General features: G+C 45.8%; 5 protein-coding genes across 5 annotated transcripts, besides 18 other annotated features; all 5 read right to left on the reverse strand.

The window, feature by feature from the left end:
* Positions 1 to 5,239: part of a sequence feature (areas merged during assembly that could not be assigned to a particular haplotype. This can correspond to areas where the two haplotypes were merged or to regions with more than two copies in the genome that were merged during assembly.) that runs on past the window's edge.
* Positions 130 to 1,086, reverse strand: Tc00.1047053511725.134 (mitochondrial carrier protein, putative; the record flags this gene model as incomplete). The annotated part of the gene is made up of 1 exon (XM_813646.1): positions 130 to 1,086. One exon carries the CDS (start codon positions 1,084 to 1,086, stop codon positions 130 to 132), a length of 957 nt encoding a protein of 318 aa, XP_818739.1.
* Positions 1,203 to 1,234: a microsatellite.
* Tc00.1047053511725.140 (mitochondrial carrier protein, putative) lies at positions 1,489 to 2,478 on the reverse strand (the record flags this gene model as incomplete). Its single annotated transcript, XM_813632.1, has 1 exon — positions 1,489 to 2,478. The coding sequence occupies one exon, from the start codon at positions 2,476 to 2,478 to the stop codon at positions 1,489 to 1,491; it is 990 nt and encodes a 329-aa protein (XP_818725.1).
* Positions 2,527 to 2,546: a microsatellite.
* Positions 2,647 to 2,669: a sequence feature (AT_rich).
* Positions 2,783 to 2,824: a sequence feature (CT-rich).
* Positions 2,904 to 2,935: a microsatellite.
* Tc00.1047053511725.150 (exportin 1, putative) lies at positions 3,005 to 6,109 on the reverse strand (the record flags this gene model as incomplete). The annotated part of the gene is made up of 1 exon (XM_813633.1): positions 3,005 to 6,109. One exon carries the CDS (start codon positions 6,107 to 6,109, stop codon positions 3,005 to 3,007), a length of 3,105 nt encoding a protein of 1,034 aa, XP_818726.1.
* Positions 5,240 to 5,663: a sequence feature (areas merged during assembly that could not be assigned to a particular haplotype. This can correspond to areas where the two haplotypes were merged or to regions with more than two copies in the genome that were merged during assembly.).
* Positions 5,664 to 12,015: a sequence feature (areas merged during assembly that could not be assigned to a particular haplotype. This can correspond to areas where the two haplotypes were merged or to regions with more than two copies in the genome that were merged during assembly.).
* Positions 6,149 to 6,189: a microsatellite.
* Positions 6,325 to 6,352: a sequence feature (AT_rich).
* Positions 6,400 to 6,441: a microsatellite.
* Positions 6,587 to 6,629: a microsatellite.
* On the reverse strand, positions 7,001 to 11,899 carry Tc00.1047053511725.160 (hypothetical protein, conserved; the record flags this gene model as incomplete). Its single annotated transcript, XM_813634.1, has 1 exon — positions 7,001 to 11,899. One exon carries the CDS (start codon positions 11,897 to 11,899, stop codon positions 7,001 to 7,003), a length of 4,899 nt encoding a protein of 1,632 aa, XP_818727.1.
* Positions 10,628 to 10,672: a sequence feature (CT-rich).
* Positions 12,016 to 13,459: a sequence feature (areas merged during assembly that could not be assigned to a particular haplotype. This can correspond to areas where the two haplotypes were merged or to regions with more than two copies in the genome that were merged during assembly.).
* Positions 12,802 to 13,365, reverse strand: Tc00.1047053511725.170 (hypothetical protein, conserved; the record flags this gene model as incomplete). Its single annotated transcript, XM_813635.1, has 1 exon — positions 12,802 to 13,365. One exon carries the CDS (start codon positions 13,363 to 13,365, stop codon positions 12,802 to 12,804), a length of 564 nt encoding a protein of 187 aa, XP_818728.1.
* Positions 13,391 to 13,432: a microsatellite.
* Positions 13,460 to 13,782: part of a sequence feature (areas merged during assembly that could not be assigned to a particular haplotype. This can correspond to areas where the two haplotypes were merged or to regions with more than two copies in the genome that were merged during assembly.) that runs on past the window's edge.
* Positions 13,499 to 13,524: a microsatellite.
* Positions 13,726 to 13,750: a sequence feature (AT_rich).

A 13,782-nucleotide genomic window follows, 5' to 3' on the forward strand; every position in this document is an offset into this window, starting at 1 on the left:
ACACAAATGACAGCACACCACATATACACAAAAAAAAAAAAAAAGTAATTTAGAAATGTATCATGAGAGGTAGCAGCAACAATTATTTATTCGCTCCAAATGTTGGTACCTCTTCCCTTATATCCCCAGCTATAAGAGATGCATAAAATACTCGTAAAAAACAAGGGTCAACACAGAGCGTGGTACTGTCAGCAGTAAAGAAGGCACAATGCCTCGATACATACCTCGCAAGCCATCTTTGTTCCAAGTGAGCGAAAAAGACTGAAGAAACGAGACGTACTGCAGTGGACCACACCGGCTTCGATGGTCCTGCAGACGCGTCTTAATCAAGTAAATGGGCTGTGAAGATAATGTGACAAGAGTCTTTGCGAGTGTGGAACAAAAGCAAATGTCGATCGTGTTGAGAGTGTCACATGACTTCCATAAAAGAAGATAGGATTTAAGCGCCTCGTACAGGGGGAAGTTAAGAGAGTTCGGCAATCCGAGCAAAATTTGCGCTGACAAACCGCGCCAGAGTGAAAGAAATCCGGTGCTGCGAACAGTGTACACTAACCCACGGGTAAAAGATCCATAATGCGCCAAGCCACTTCTCGTCGTACGATGTGCCGAAACTTCTTCAAGCTGCATGCGTGTTTTTATGAGCCATATTGGGTTGCAGATGCATGCCGAAAAGCAGCTAGCAAAAGCAGAAGGAAGTAAACTAAGAAGAAAGTCTTCCACTCTTCCCCGTGAAGTTTGCGCCGTGGCAGCAATGCTCAAATTGTGAAGCGAACGATAGGTGTACATGTATATGCCCCAAGCGGCCACAGAGCCCAAAACAGCCACATGACAACCTCGGAATAACGCACGTGGACCCTCCTCACGGTATATAGTCACCAACGCCCTTCGGATGGAATGATATGTCTGTCCATTGTGCTGTCGGTAAGTGGTGCCGTCCTGCGACAGGAAACGCATCTTCACAACATCAATCGGGAATAAAATGGTGGTGCTTAGCGCCCCAGCGGCTTGCGTTGCGAGTGTGTGCTTGAAGGCCGAAGCTGGTTTCTGCCGCTGCTCTTTCGAAGCATTCGTCCTCACTGAAACCATTTGGCAACGACACTCCTAGCCACAATTGTTCTATAATGCCGCACCGCGGTCTTTTCCTTCTGTCTCTCTTTGTGTGTGTACCCGTGAGGAAAAAAATGATGAGACGCAACAACGAAAATAATAATAATAACAATAATAATACTAATAAAATATCGTTGTGCCCCCTCTTTGAGTACGGATAAACAGAGACGGAGCGTGTGAGAATCACGCCCCGTTTATCCCGCTGCCTCCGGCAGAGCTACAATACATCAGCGAGAGCCGTGATCTTCAGCTCAAGAGAAAAATAAATGATTGATTAATCAAATAAGTAATTCAAAGAATACTTCCAAAAAGGCACCGTTTGACATCATCGCCATCGCTTCTTTCCTCGATTCAAACACTGGGGGGAGGGAGGGGATGTCTTCAGATGTAGCCATTGATAACCCCTAACGTCTTTTCATACAGCATGTAATGTGTGACGGCGCGCGGTAGTGAATGAAGTAAAGAGGAGTTCAAACCCCGTAGCATTCCACGTGTTCCCTCCCGCTTTAAGATAAGGAGGAGGGAATGGCGAATGTCGGTGTATTTGACATCGCCCATGTTCCAACGTTGATCCTGCAGACGAACTTTGAGAAACATGATAGGGTGTGATAACAGCAACAGGAGCACCTTTGTCATGGTGGAGCATACAAGTGTTTCCGTGACGGTCAACTCCCCTCTTTTAGTGGAATGCTCCAGACGGGTTCTCAGCATTATTTCCTTTAGAAAGTCATAGGTAGGGTAGTTCAGTGCGTTGGGAATGATAAGAGTCATTTGCAGAGAGACCCCACGCCAAAGTGAGCAAAACCCGGTGGTTTGCAGTACATGACGAAGTCCCTTCCTAAATGTGACATAATTCCTCGACTGCGTTGCATCTTCAAGCTGCATGCGTGTCTTAATGAACCAAATGGGTGAAGAGACAAGAGTGGATGTAAGACTTGCCAAGTATGACACGCCAGTCCGGCCTAAAAAAGATGATACATCCGCCATACAACAAAGCGAACGATAGGTGTACATGTATATGCCCCAAGCGGCCACAGAGCCCAAAACAGCCACATGACAACCTCGGAATAACGCACGTGGACCCTCCTCACGGTATATAGTCACCAACGCCCTTCGGATGGAATGATATGTCTGTCCATTGTGCTGTCGGTAAGTGGTGCCGTCCTGCGACATGAATCTCACCCTCAGCATGTCAAAGGGGTAATAAATAAGTGTACTAGTAGCAGATGCAAACTGTGAAGACACTGTGTGAGAAAGCGGAGATGCATGCAAATCTGTTTTGTCCTTCTCAGCATTGGAATGAGCAACAACAGCGGCTACGTTCTTATTCTTACCGCTAGCCAGTAAGTCATTCCAATAGGTGGAGGACATCCGCCAAGAAGCAACAGCAGCGGCAATGATCCCTAATAAAGAGGTGCTAACAACAACAACAACAACAAAAAGAAAAGCGGTGAAAATAAAAAGACGCCCTCACTGCATAATTATTTCCACCTAGCAACGTGTGTTATTGGAAGGGGTTCACCAAAGCAGGCCACAGGGAAAAAAAAAATAAATAAATAAATCATCCAAAGAGTTTGTCAAAATAGTGAAACCTCCTCTCACTTCTTTTGCAGCTTCTCATGGGGTTTACCCTAATTTTCATTTGTGATTCTTTATAAAATTCCGCTTTCTTTTATTCCTCAGTTCCTCCCTCCCTCCCTCTCTCTTTCCTTTTCTCTTCTTCCATTTGTTCGCGCTTCCGCAGGTGTGCCCCAATTCCAATTGGTCCTCTCTGGGCCATGGCCGGTTTGCGAAAAAATAATAATAATAACAACAAAAATAATATTAAATTAGAAAAGGGGCAAATCGTCCCTATTGCCGCGGGAGTCGTAAAACACATCATCCACCGGCAATCCACTTAAAAAGAGGACGGACGGAACTCCTCAGGTGGGCCGGTTGAAGGCGATGCAAAGCCCGGGTTGATTTCCCCCCGCAAGCGCCGTTCCTCCTCCGCCTGCAGCCTGTTCTCTTCCTCCGCGCCCCAAACCTGCATCTCAATTAGAAAATCTGCAAAACGACGGCGAAATTCCGCCTCGTCACAGTAAGACTCGTAGGCAAAGGAGACAAAGTCCGTTATAAGACTCGGGGTGAGCGTCGGAATGACTGAGAGGTTTTCAACGAGAAACTCATGCAGAGCAACACGGCCAACAACGGGGGTCTGCGGGGGAAACATATCGGAGACGCTGAAGAGTTTAATGAGGATGCTACAGTGCAGACTGAAACCTGCAGCATGAAGGGAGTCCATCGCTGCCACAAGCACCTCGACGAATATTCGTTGCATGAATGAGGTAAAAAATTCCTTAGCAAGTTCGGATTTGGCAACGTTCTCAAGAAATGAATCCAAGGCTAACAGCCCCACCTCCATGGTCGCGAAATCCGTGTGCTTAATTACCCACAGCATGCCAGCGATAACATCCTCCTTCCTTGAGGCATAGCTTAAAAATGCATCAAAGCAGTGCCTATTCAGTGCTTGAAGGAGTTTGAAAAGATTCACACGAAACTCTGGAAAATCCTCCGTGTTTCTGCAAATCATCGCCACTGTTGTGTCAAACGTGTGGTCAAGAATGGCCGCACAGTCTCCACTTAGACGAGTAGTTAATTTGTTGACACATGCAGTCACTAGTGCCATCGCCCCGGGTTCTTTTGCTTCCGGCACGGAGTCACGGTAGTCCTCCAGAACCACGGTCAAGATGCTTGGCATACAGTTCGCTGCCACAAAATCACGCTCCTCCGTGTTATCTACAAAACGCTCAAAAATACAAAGAATTTCCTTCTTCGCTAATCGCAAATAACGCGCATCTTGCTGCTGTACCATGGCAGCAGGTCCACCTTCCGCGATCAACGCGTTTTGTGCGGCAAAGAAAGTACGATAAAAGCCGTGAAGATCCCAAATGATGATCCCCATTTCATCTATAAACGCTGTCCCACACGTAGAGGCAATGCTGCTGAATGTCCGCAAAACATGAATGAGTTCCATCATACTCGATGAATCACGACAAAACGATGCACCCTGGGCGGCTGCACGTTCTGTTATTGCCTTGAAGTTTATGTTAACATCCTGAAGAAACAAATTCAAAAGTAACGCCCGCCTTTCAAGGGTTTCGCTTTGAACCATAAGTCCAGCTGCAGCAAAGCAGGTTTGTGTCTGTTGCGGCTGTAGCAGAGACGTCAACTCCGTCCATCGCTCTGCAATATCGACGGCTATAGATTTTTTTCGGCTATCTAAAGAAACAAACTGATCGGGCACTTGCGAGGCAATCTTCATGAGGGTATCGACCGCCATTTCCTGCACTCCAGGAAACAGTTCCTTCATGAATTCAAGAATCTTCCGGACAACGGTACTCAAGAAACTGGGATGGCTCCGAAGAAAACGTGGATATTGCCCCACAACAAACATAATATTACTGGCGATCACCGCTCGATTTTCCTTCCCAAGCATCTCCTTGCAGAGGTCAAGTAGCCCGCGAATGATCACCACAAAAAGCGATGATTCTTGTTCTTCCGACAGAGCCAATGAAACGGCCCCCACGGCCCACGATAATGTGCTGCAGTTATGCCAACTCCACTCACTCCGATCAAGTTGTTTTTGCATAAGTTCCATCATAATATGCTGCGTGTCGTATGGGTCAATATTTGTCAAAAACACCAACGCATCTCGCATCAAGTTATACAGCTGCAGCCCCTCCACATCTGACATGTGTTCACGACGTAGTTCACCATCTTCTTCCACGATAATGACTTCTTCCGGCTTAGCCATCTTCTTGATGAGTACAAAACGTACATTACTGAGTACACCTGAAAGCTTTTTATGAAGTGGTGTGGGGGATGGGAAACGTAACAATTTTTCTCCAAGCCACCACCAATATTCCACACAGGACTTAAAGAGCTCCTTGTTATCAATGTGACTCATACCCACCAGCATTTGATGTGTGGAAAGTAGTAGAATATCATCATATAAAATCAGCTTGTAGTACCGTTTTAAAAAGCTAATGAGAAGGATATTTACGCCACTGATAAACCCACAATCATCATCCATCCCCATTTCATACATTTGCACAATTCGGCCCTCCACAGACAAATGGGATGTCGGAAGAGCGTTCAGTATATTATTAAAAGCGGTGCGAAACACACGAACCGCAATCTGTGCCTGACTATCGCCCGCTGCGCCCTCATCTGTGTCTAAACTACAAACCACAGAAAGACAGCGTACAGCAACAGGAGCCACCGTGGCATCCCCAACAACCAAACTGGCAATGTACATTAGGACTTCCTCGTTAAATACAAGCGTGGGCTCCATCCACGCCAAATATTTTTCCATGCATTCCAAATCCGTCTTCAGCAATGCCAGGTCTGAAGTTCCAAGAACCGACAAGCAAAGCTGCAAAATCAGACAAAAATCATTCTTCAAAGCCTCCTTTTTCCGTTTGATCCACCGTGATGTCAGTGTCTTTTCAGCAAATTCAAAGATTTCCTCCCCTAAAAGGCGCAGTAAATTCAAATTATTTTCAATGAGTGGCTCATTTGGACCCGCACTGGAACAAATGTCGTAAATAAAACTGGGCCACCGCAGAGGCCACTCTCGTTTCGCAATGCTTACCAACGTACTGTTAATTTTAGTGAGCAGTGCCTTGCGGCTGCGAATCTGGTTAAAGCTTTTGCATTCGCCAACAATTAAGTTGATTACAAAGACACGAAAATCTCCCTTTTGCGCGTCTGTAAACTTGTTCCACTGATGCAAGATGGTCTCGTCAAAGATCTGCAGAGCAAAAAAGCGTGTCGTCAAGTTCTGCGACTTTGACAGCAACGTCCCGGCCTGAGCAAACACGTCAGGCCTATCTTTGAACATCGTGAGAACCCCCTGCGCCTTCATGATCTCCTGCGGTGTTCCCGTTGAGAGGTACTGCACCACACGATCAAACTCCTGCACATCCACGGGTCTACTTGTGTCCAAAATGGACTCCATCTTTTCTCGGCTTTCACTTGCAGACACAAACACACACACAAAAAAAAAAAAAAAAAAAAGAAGAAAAAAGAAAAACAAAACAGAAATGCCTCAAAAAAACCTCCTTCTGCTCCCACTTCACCATTTCCTCCTCTCATCTTTTGAGCCATGCACACAAACACACAAATGCAATTTAAAAACAACAACAACAACCGCGCAACAACACGCTCATTCACAAAAATAATATTTCAAAAAAAAAAAAAAGATGTTGAATTTAAAACATCTTCATATTACTTTGGAGAATGAATATAATACACATAAAGACACATATATGTAAATATGTACATATACATGCGTCTATGTGTAGGGGCTAATATTCAAATATATATTCACTACATCAATGAATGAAGCAATTGGTCTAGCAAACAAACAAACAAAAAGAAATGCATTGCCTCAAACGTTGAGCATGGGAAAAGAAACTCCACACGAATAGGTACCTACATACATTGTATATATACATATATATATACACCCGCATATATGAGCCCACTTGAAGTCTCTCCCCCACCCTCCATCCCTTATAGAAAATGCGGTTACGTTCGCTTATAGGTTGAAACCGCCTCTTCTATCCAAAAGTAACAAAATAAGGGATGCTCATTACTTCAAAGCACACTACAAAAAAAGAGAGCATGTAGAATTAATTTCATAAAAACACAAACGCATCGTCCCTTTAGGTAGTTTCTGCATACTTACTTTTACGTTTGTTGGTTCTTCCCCCTTCATTTTCTTTTTATTTTTATGTTTTCCTCCCCTTTTATTTCGTTTCCTCCTTCGCCACATGCACCACATCCCTACTTTGCATTTAAAAAAAAAAAAAAGAAGAATAATTCTTCCGCTTTTGTCGTCTCTGGCTTAAGTAAGAAGAAAAGCGCCACATCCCTCATCAATGGCCTGCCGCAATTTCCTCTCCATTTGCTCTTTACTGTCGTAGGCTGGCAGCTTCAGGTAGTTTTGGCACGTCATCGCCGAGGGAAGCTGATCCTGCTCGCGTACCTTGGGCTCCGAGGAGGTCTTCCGCACAATTGTGAACTTCGGTCGCAGGCTCGCAAGACCGCCCACAGGAAGATGCACAGAACCCGTAAGGAAGAGAAAAAATTGTCGCTGCTCCTCCTCGTTGAAAGACGCAATAATTTCAAATAACTGACGCACATGACTGCACGTCATGGTGTAGCCATGATCCGCCTGACAGTTGGCTTCGAGATCTTCAACAGTCACAAGGTCAGCGTGACCATGAAGGGCCTCATGCAGCTCAGACACACTCAGCAAGCGCAAGGCACACAATGGAATGTATTCATGGAACCCACTACGAAATGCCTGAATGACACGCTCAACTCCTGTGCGCAACATAAATCCCGTGACAGCATCACAGTAATCAAACAAGTTCTTGAACGTCACCAACTTATTTGCCCCATCTTTCACTAACTCAATGGCATCATCACCGGGTAACGTAAAATCAAGTGACAATTCCTCCACGCTGCAGGAAGTAGACGATCCAGGCAGTTGTATTGTCGTGGCACCGTGGTGGGTAGCGATGGAGAGCGCCACTATAAAGGAACCCAATGAGTCACTGACGTCGATCAAATCATAAATCCCACACTCGTCCCCACGAAGCATCTTTAACATAACGGGCGAGAGAGGAATAGAAACAATTCGCTTATCCAACAACGCCCGGGCCAAAAACCGGCCTAAGAGTGAGAAATACGGTTCAACGCGATCAATTTCAGGCGAATCGGGAGGCAGCGGACGCGGATACACCCCCTTCTGTGGATGATAATACTTTTCGTCGGGTGTTTCGTCGGTCCGCCGCCACAATTGAAGTTTCATCTCCCGTAGTTCATCCGATACAAGCGAGAAAAACTCCATTGTCGGCCCACTTCCACTTCCATTCTCATTGTAGTACTCAAACTCCAGCAAAACGGAATCATTAACCTGTTTCTTCCCCATAATTTCCATGGCGCACATTAGAGCGTGATGACGCCAGACACGCTTCTTCACTCGGTGAAGGCGATAGGACCTTATAAATTGATGATCGATGTTGAGTAAGTCCCGCATTCCGTATTTTTCCATATTTTCTTGCATCTGAACAAGAGAACGGGCGGTGCCACAAAAACTGATCTCAAAGAGAAACTTTCGTGTCGTTGACGTAAACAAAAAGTTGCAGTCCATGGCAAGATTGACTGCCCACGTTGTGAGATGTTGACCTGCAAGAAGAAGATTGGAGCTATGCCGCATGGCCTTGTTGTTCAACCTGTGGTGAATAAATTCCCCAAGAGAGGTCGATGGCGACCACACCCCTCCGTCCATTTCATCCTCCCCACAATACCCCAAATACAGCAGTAGTTCGGACCAGTACTGCAATGTCTTGTAAATGGTACCCAAAAGTGTCAGGACATCTTTTTGAGCAGCAGTAAGAAAACAGCTGCTAAATGGATAATCCTGGTGCAAGGCACACATTACTTCCACCACTGCAGCTGGACGAATATCCTTGGAAGGCAATCTTATACGAATAGGATCGGTGGGTGCGATGCAAGATACAGTAGATCGTGACAACTCCGTTGTGTACTCCGGTCCAAAGGGGACTGTGCTGTAGTGCAGAGTAATGGCTTCCCCTGTACCACGGCGCAATTCTTCCACCATGGAATTAATTTGACGGGATCTTCCCCCACCACTACTACCATTACTACCACCAGCAGTCGTAGTGTTAGAAGCGTTAGTGTTTGTAGTTGTAGTAGCATTAGCAGTACCACTGCCCTGACCACTCTTTTTCTTTTTCCTTCCAGACAATGAGGTTCCAGACAAAGAATTTGAGTGAAACTGTTGTATTACCTGAAGAATAGTCATGGAGGAAGGTAGTACATGGGACTCGTACCGTAAGTAGACAGTCTGTTGTGCTTTTTCCTGCATCAACTTCTTCCCACTCACTGAGGTTTCGTCCCTTCCTTCTCTACCTAATTCAGGAAGCACCTCTTCGACTTGATCTTCATCTTCTATGCGCCGACGACTATCGCTGTGTTCCATCTCTCCAGAAAGCACATTTGACGCCACAAATGACATTAACGCATCCATACTTGTCAAAGGTTCAACACTTACCATAATATCGCGCCCCTCAAGGGGGCCTTTTGTTGAATTTGACGTGGAAGGAGCCAGAGTAGAGGCAATATTTGTGCCGCTGCTTCTACGTGTTGCGGGAATACGCGTGCTGCGCGGTGGTGCACCGGATTCCTTTGAAGGCGCAGCAGCCGGGGGACGCCGTAGTACACCGCCCCCTTTTGCTAGAAAGGATGGCTTCGTTTTTTGCTGCTCAGACGCATGCGGAACGAGATGCACAGGAATATGTACGTGAATGCTACTCACTTCACCAAAACTGGGAGGACGAAATTGATCCAATTGCGAAAGAATAGTTTGAAGGTGTCGCACAAATCGTGTTAGAGCACAGGGTGGATTTGGCGCCTCTTTTGCTAGTGTCTTTACTAGGGTAACGACAACTTTAATGTCATTCACACGCGTCAGTGTTTCTCTCAGTGAACGAAGAACATTACTTGACGCAAGCTCAAAAGTGGTGATGTCATTTAAGAGAGCAGTTCGAAGGATATCAAAGGCCTCCTGGAATTGGCCCTCTTCCATGAGACTTACAAACTCTGCAAGCCGCATGACATGTGTTTCCTCACTGACCGAAGGAAACATGCTCAGCATACTCTTCGCTTCCTCCACAACAAGCTCGCGCCAATCAGAAATGGTGACAAGCCTTTCAATAAGCGGTCGCTTCTCTTCTGAGTGTTCAGTAGAACGTCGTGTGGTCGTTTGATTCTGCTGTTGTGCCTTTATTAACGCACTGGTTACGCCCTCACGGACAAAAGCGTTTTTATACACGTTGGGCAGTTTTTCCAGCAGCGTGCGGCAAAGAAGCATCACTTGAACATTTAACACCAGACTGGGGTCTGCAATTGCCGATAAGATTAATTCACAAACAGAGGCCTCCACGAGACCGCTACCCGCCAACTGCTGTGGGGATGCCAAGCACACAGCTCGGTCAATAAAGGCGAGACTGTGGTTACGCACAATGTGCGTTTCCGACTCATTGAAAAGCGCCACCATCTTTGTAAGTCCTCCAAGTATGGTATCCAATAACTGTGGATGACTTTTGTAGAGTTCCTTCCGTTCTGTGTTAAGAGCATCATCCAACGTTTTTCTGGCCTTTGCGGGCGTCGGTGATCGTTTCAACCCCGGAAAGACCTCCAGCATATCGCAGAATGTGTGTTGCGCCGAATTCCCCGTATGCTCCTCCCAATTCATCAAAAGGCATTCCCCACAGAAATCGAAATCCGCACATTTATTACAGCGGAACCAATCACCCGGCCTGCACAACTTCCCACAGCTGTCACACATATGCGTAAGGCCACACCTTGAAAATTTGGTGTTTTTTTCAAGTGGAATTCCCTCATCAAAAATCCGCAGACGGATCTCGTCACTGTTGCTTGTTTCTCCCTCCTCTTCCTCTTCTTCTTCCTCTTCCTCGTCCTCCTCGTAGCTGGCCTCCAGGGGAAAGAAGCCCCTACGGTGCGCCATCCCCTGTGCACGTTCCGCAAGCAATTCCGTAAGGATGTTTCCGTAGGCAAGATAACCTTCCGTAATTCGTGGCAGAAGTCCGGCAAGTGCAATACAAAGTGTTTTCGTCTGCTCCATCGTCAACCGCCTCTCGCGGAATGCTGTCGTTGTTTGTGTTGTCGTTGAGTTCGGCAGCAAAGACACATCTTGAGAGAATGAAGAGCCCGGCGGATTCTGTGCTCCAAGTATCGGGCTTTCCCAGAATGAGCGCGACGTTTGTTGCAACTGCTGCTGTTGTTGTTGCTGTAGCAACGGCAGTTGGTGCCTTGAGGAATGGGCGATAAGTGCCAACATGCACTCCATTAGACCGCTCTCAATCACCTTTCTTGTAACCTCTGTGCTGTATGATATGGCTGAACCAATGAGAGATAGCGTCATCGTAAAGATGTTCTCTGAAACATCGCTTCTCGTGAGAACACAAAGAAGGGAGGGACTGACATCCCCATATGCCAGTGCCACCAGCTCTGGGTTTGTGCGAACCCCATTAATAATGCGATAGAGGCATGCAATTGCCTTATCTCCAATCTTTCCATCGTCGTGATTGGTACGCGAGCGTATATCATTCAACGAGTCTTCAACACGGTCAAACGTTGTCACATCCACACGCCGGCACATTGCCGCCACACTGGACCACGCTTTGCGCTGAGACGAGGAGCTAAAAAAGTCAACAAAGGCCAAAAGTGACTTCACCCCTCCCTTCTGTAATCCCATCAGCGCACCATGAGAGCTCTGTGTAATTTTTTCTACACACGTCAAACACTGTTCCGAGAGCTCAATATCTTTCACCTCCAATAAGTGCCGAAGAACGGCTTCCATGCCACCTTCTGACCCCAGCACATATACGGCAGAAGAAATGGCGTCTACCATGTAAGTCAATGCACGTGCAGCTAATAGCATTAAGTCCACATTGTGTTCCTTCTTTAGACAGGCCAAAACGGGTGGAACAAATACACTGGGCCTTATCGATGCAATCGTCGCAGCAGTGGCCATGTTCAGTAGATTGCAGAGATCAAGCAGCCCCACCGTCTGTCGTCCTTCATCGTCGCTATTGATATTATCACGTGCGGCCGCAATTTCCTTCATCATCTTGCGTTGCACAACGCTGCTTTCTGCATCCACAACAATGCGAGTAAAAAAGTTTTCCATACCGACCCTTCACAATTTGCGTTTCTTTCCCTCCCCGTCTTCTATGCGTGGTAGACCTGTACTTCTCTCTCCTCCTCTTCCTTTCCTCAGGTGTTTCTCCGTTTCTTTCTTCTGTTATGTTCCTTTTTTTTTTTTTATTAATTGTCTCCTCCCCCGTCCAACTCTTTTTTTGTGCTTGTTTGTTTGGTTCTTCTCTTTGAATGGCGCAACTTCTTCTCCCCTCCCGTCTCTCTCTCTACCTTCCGCCCAACCCCTGTGCGTGAACACACTACCGAATTTCCTGTGAAAGCGACACCGCCGGCGGATCGATCGTGTCGGGTTCGATTCGTCGAGAGAAAAAAGAGAAGCGAAACAACAACAACAACAAAAAGATACATTTATATATAAAAGTATTTATGCGTACACATGCAGCGGGAGAACCAGAAAGAAGACTTTCCCCCCAAGGATGCGTGCAGCGACGTCTCAACAAAAAAAAAAAAAAAAAGAGGTGGCAGAAAACATTCTGATCAAAGAAAAGTGACGTTACAGAAATTCAAGAAAGAAAAGGCCCACAAGAAACATCCCACACGCCTCAGAGAAACGAAAAAACATACACCTCGCACTTCACACCATGAACTCTACGCAGAGAGAAAAACAAAAATAAAAAAGAAAGTAATTTTTGTCCCACACACAATCTGCTCTTGTGTGACACTACCCCAACTCCTCCATATCTCACTACCATTCTAATGCAAAACGTAGAAGAAACCCCCCAAACCCCAAAATCCCTAACCCCACCCACCCCGCACAGTTCACCGGAATTATTGTTACTGGATCTAATGCTATAACTACACATATATATATATACTCCAAAATTCCACTGTATTATCTCGGTTTCTTTCCAGATTTGCTTGTGCCACTATCCTTTATGCCTTGGCAGCGTCAGCGGAGGCCTTCCTCGCCTGCTCTCGACGAATTTTACGCATGATCTGATAATGCCAATTTTTATCAAAGCCCTTCGCCTTTGCAGCGGCATACTCTTGGCGAGCACGTGCCTCACCGCCTACACCCCACGCAGGCATCCGCATCCCACAGCTGTCATCACCACGAAGCCATTGCTTCTTTGGCCAATTAAAGACAAAAGGACCGTAAATGTATCGCTTCCACATGGAGACCTCCCCATCACGACGTGCGTGGTTTCTTCGCATCACGTAAATGGAACGATCATATGCCTCTGCGCTCCAATCAAGCCACGAGAAAAATGCCTTGCCTGCCTCACTTATCGGTCTATCACAATAACGTTTTAAATATATATCCTTGTCATGTAACCACTGAAAATGAAATGTAAAAGTGTCATCGTACTTGATGTCCTCAATGCCCACCAAACCTCCACGGCTATAGTAGGAATACACTTCCATCATCGTGGGAGGAATCTGGTAGAGAATATACAAAACCGCAAAGGGAATCCACGCCGTGTCCATACCAGTCATTCTGCCAATTCTACTTGTGCCAGACTAAAAATAATAATAATAATAATGATAATTAATAATAATAATACCGGTGTAAGTAATGGTATCGGTAGCAACCCTTCAAGCATCAAAAGGAAAAAGCCATAAATACACAAATAATAATAATAATAATAATAATAAAAACAAATATTAGAAAACATCCACAAAAGAGGAAATAAATTCAACACTTTAAAGGCGGCATTTTAAGACACAACACACTCACAAATAGGATAAATGTACCGCAATATCATTATCCGTGTGATCGCCTGAATTTCCCTGTCTATCTCTCCAGTTTAATAAACGTACACCCCTCCACTGTAGCAGGAAAAAGTGGTGTTACCCAATATAATATATATATATATATATAGAGAGAGAGAGAGAGTCTATCGTGATTCGCAT

Source organism: Trypanosoma cruzi, genomic scaffold, assembly GCF_000209065.1.
Source record: "Trypanosoma cruzi strain CL Brener 1047053517159 genomic scaffold, whole genome shotgun sequence".
NCBI lineage: Eukaryota > Euglenozoa > Kinetoplastea > Trypanosomatida > Trypanosomatidae > Trypanosoma > Trypanosoma cruzi.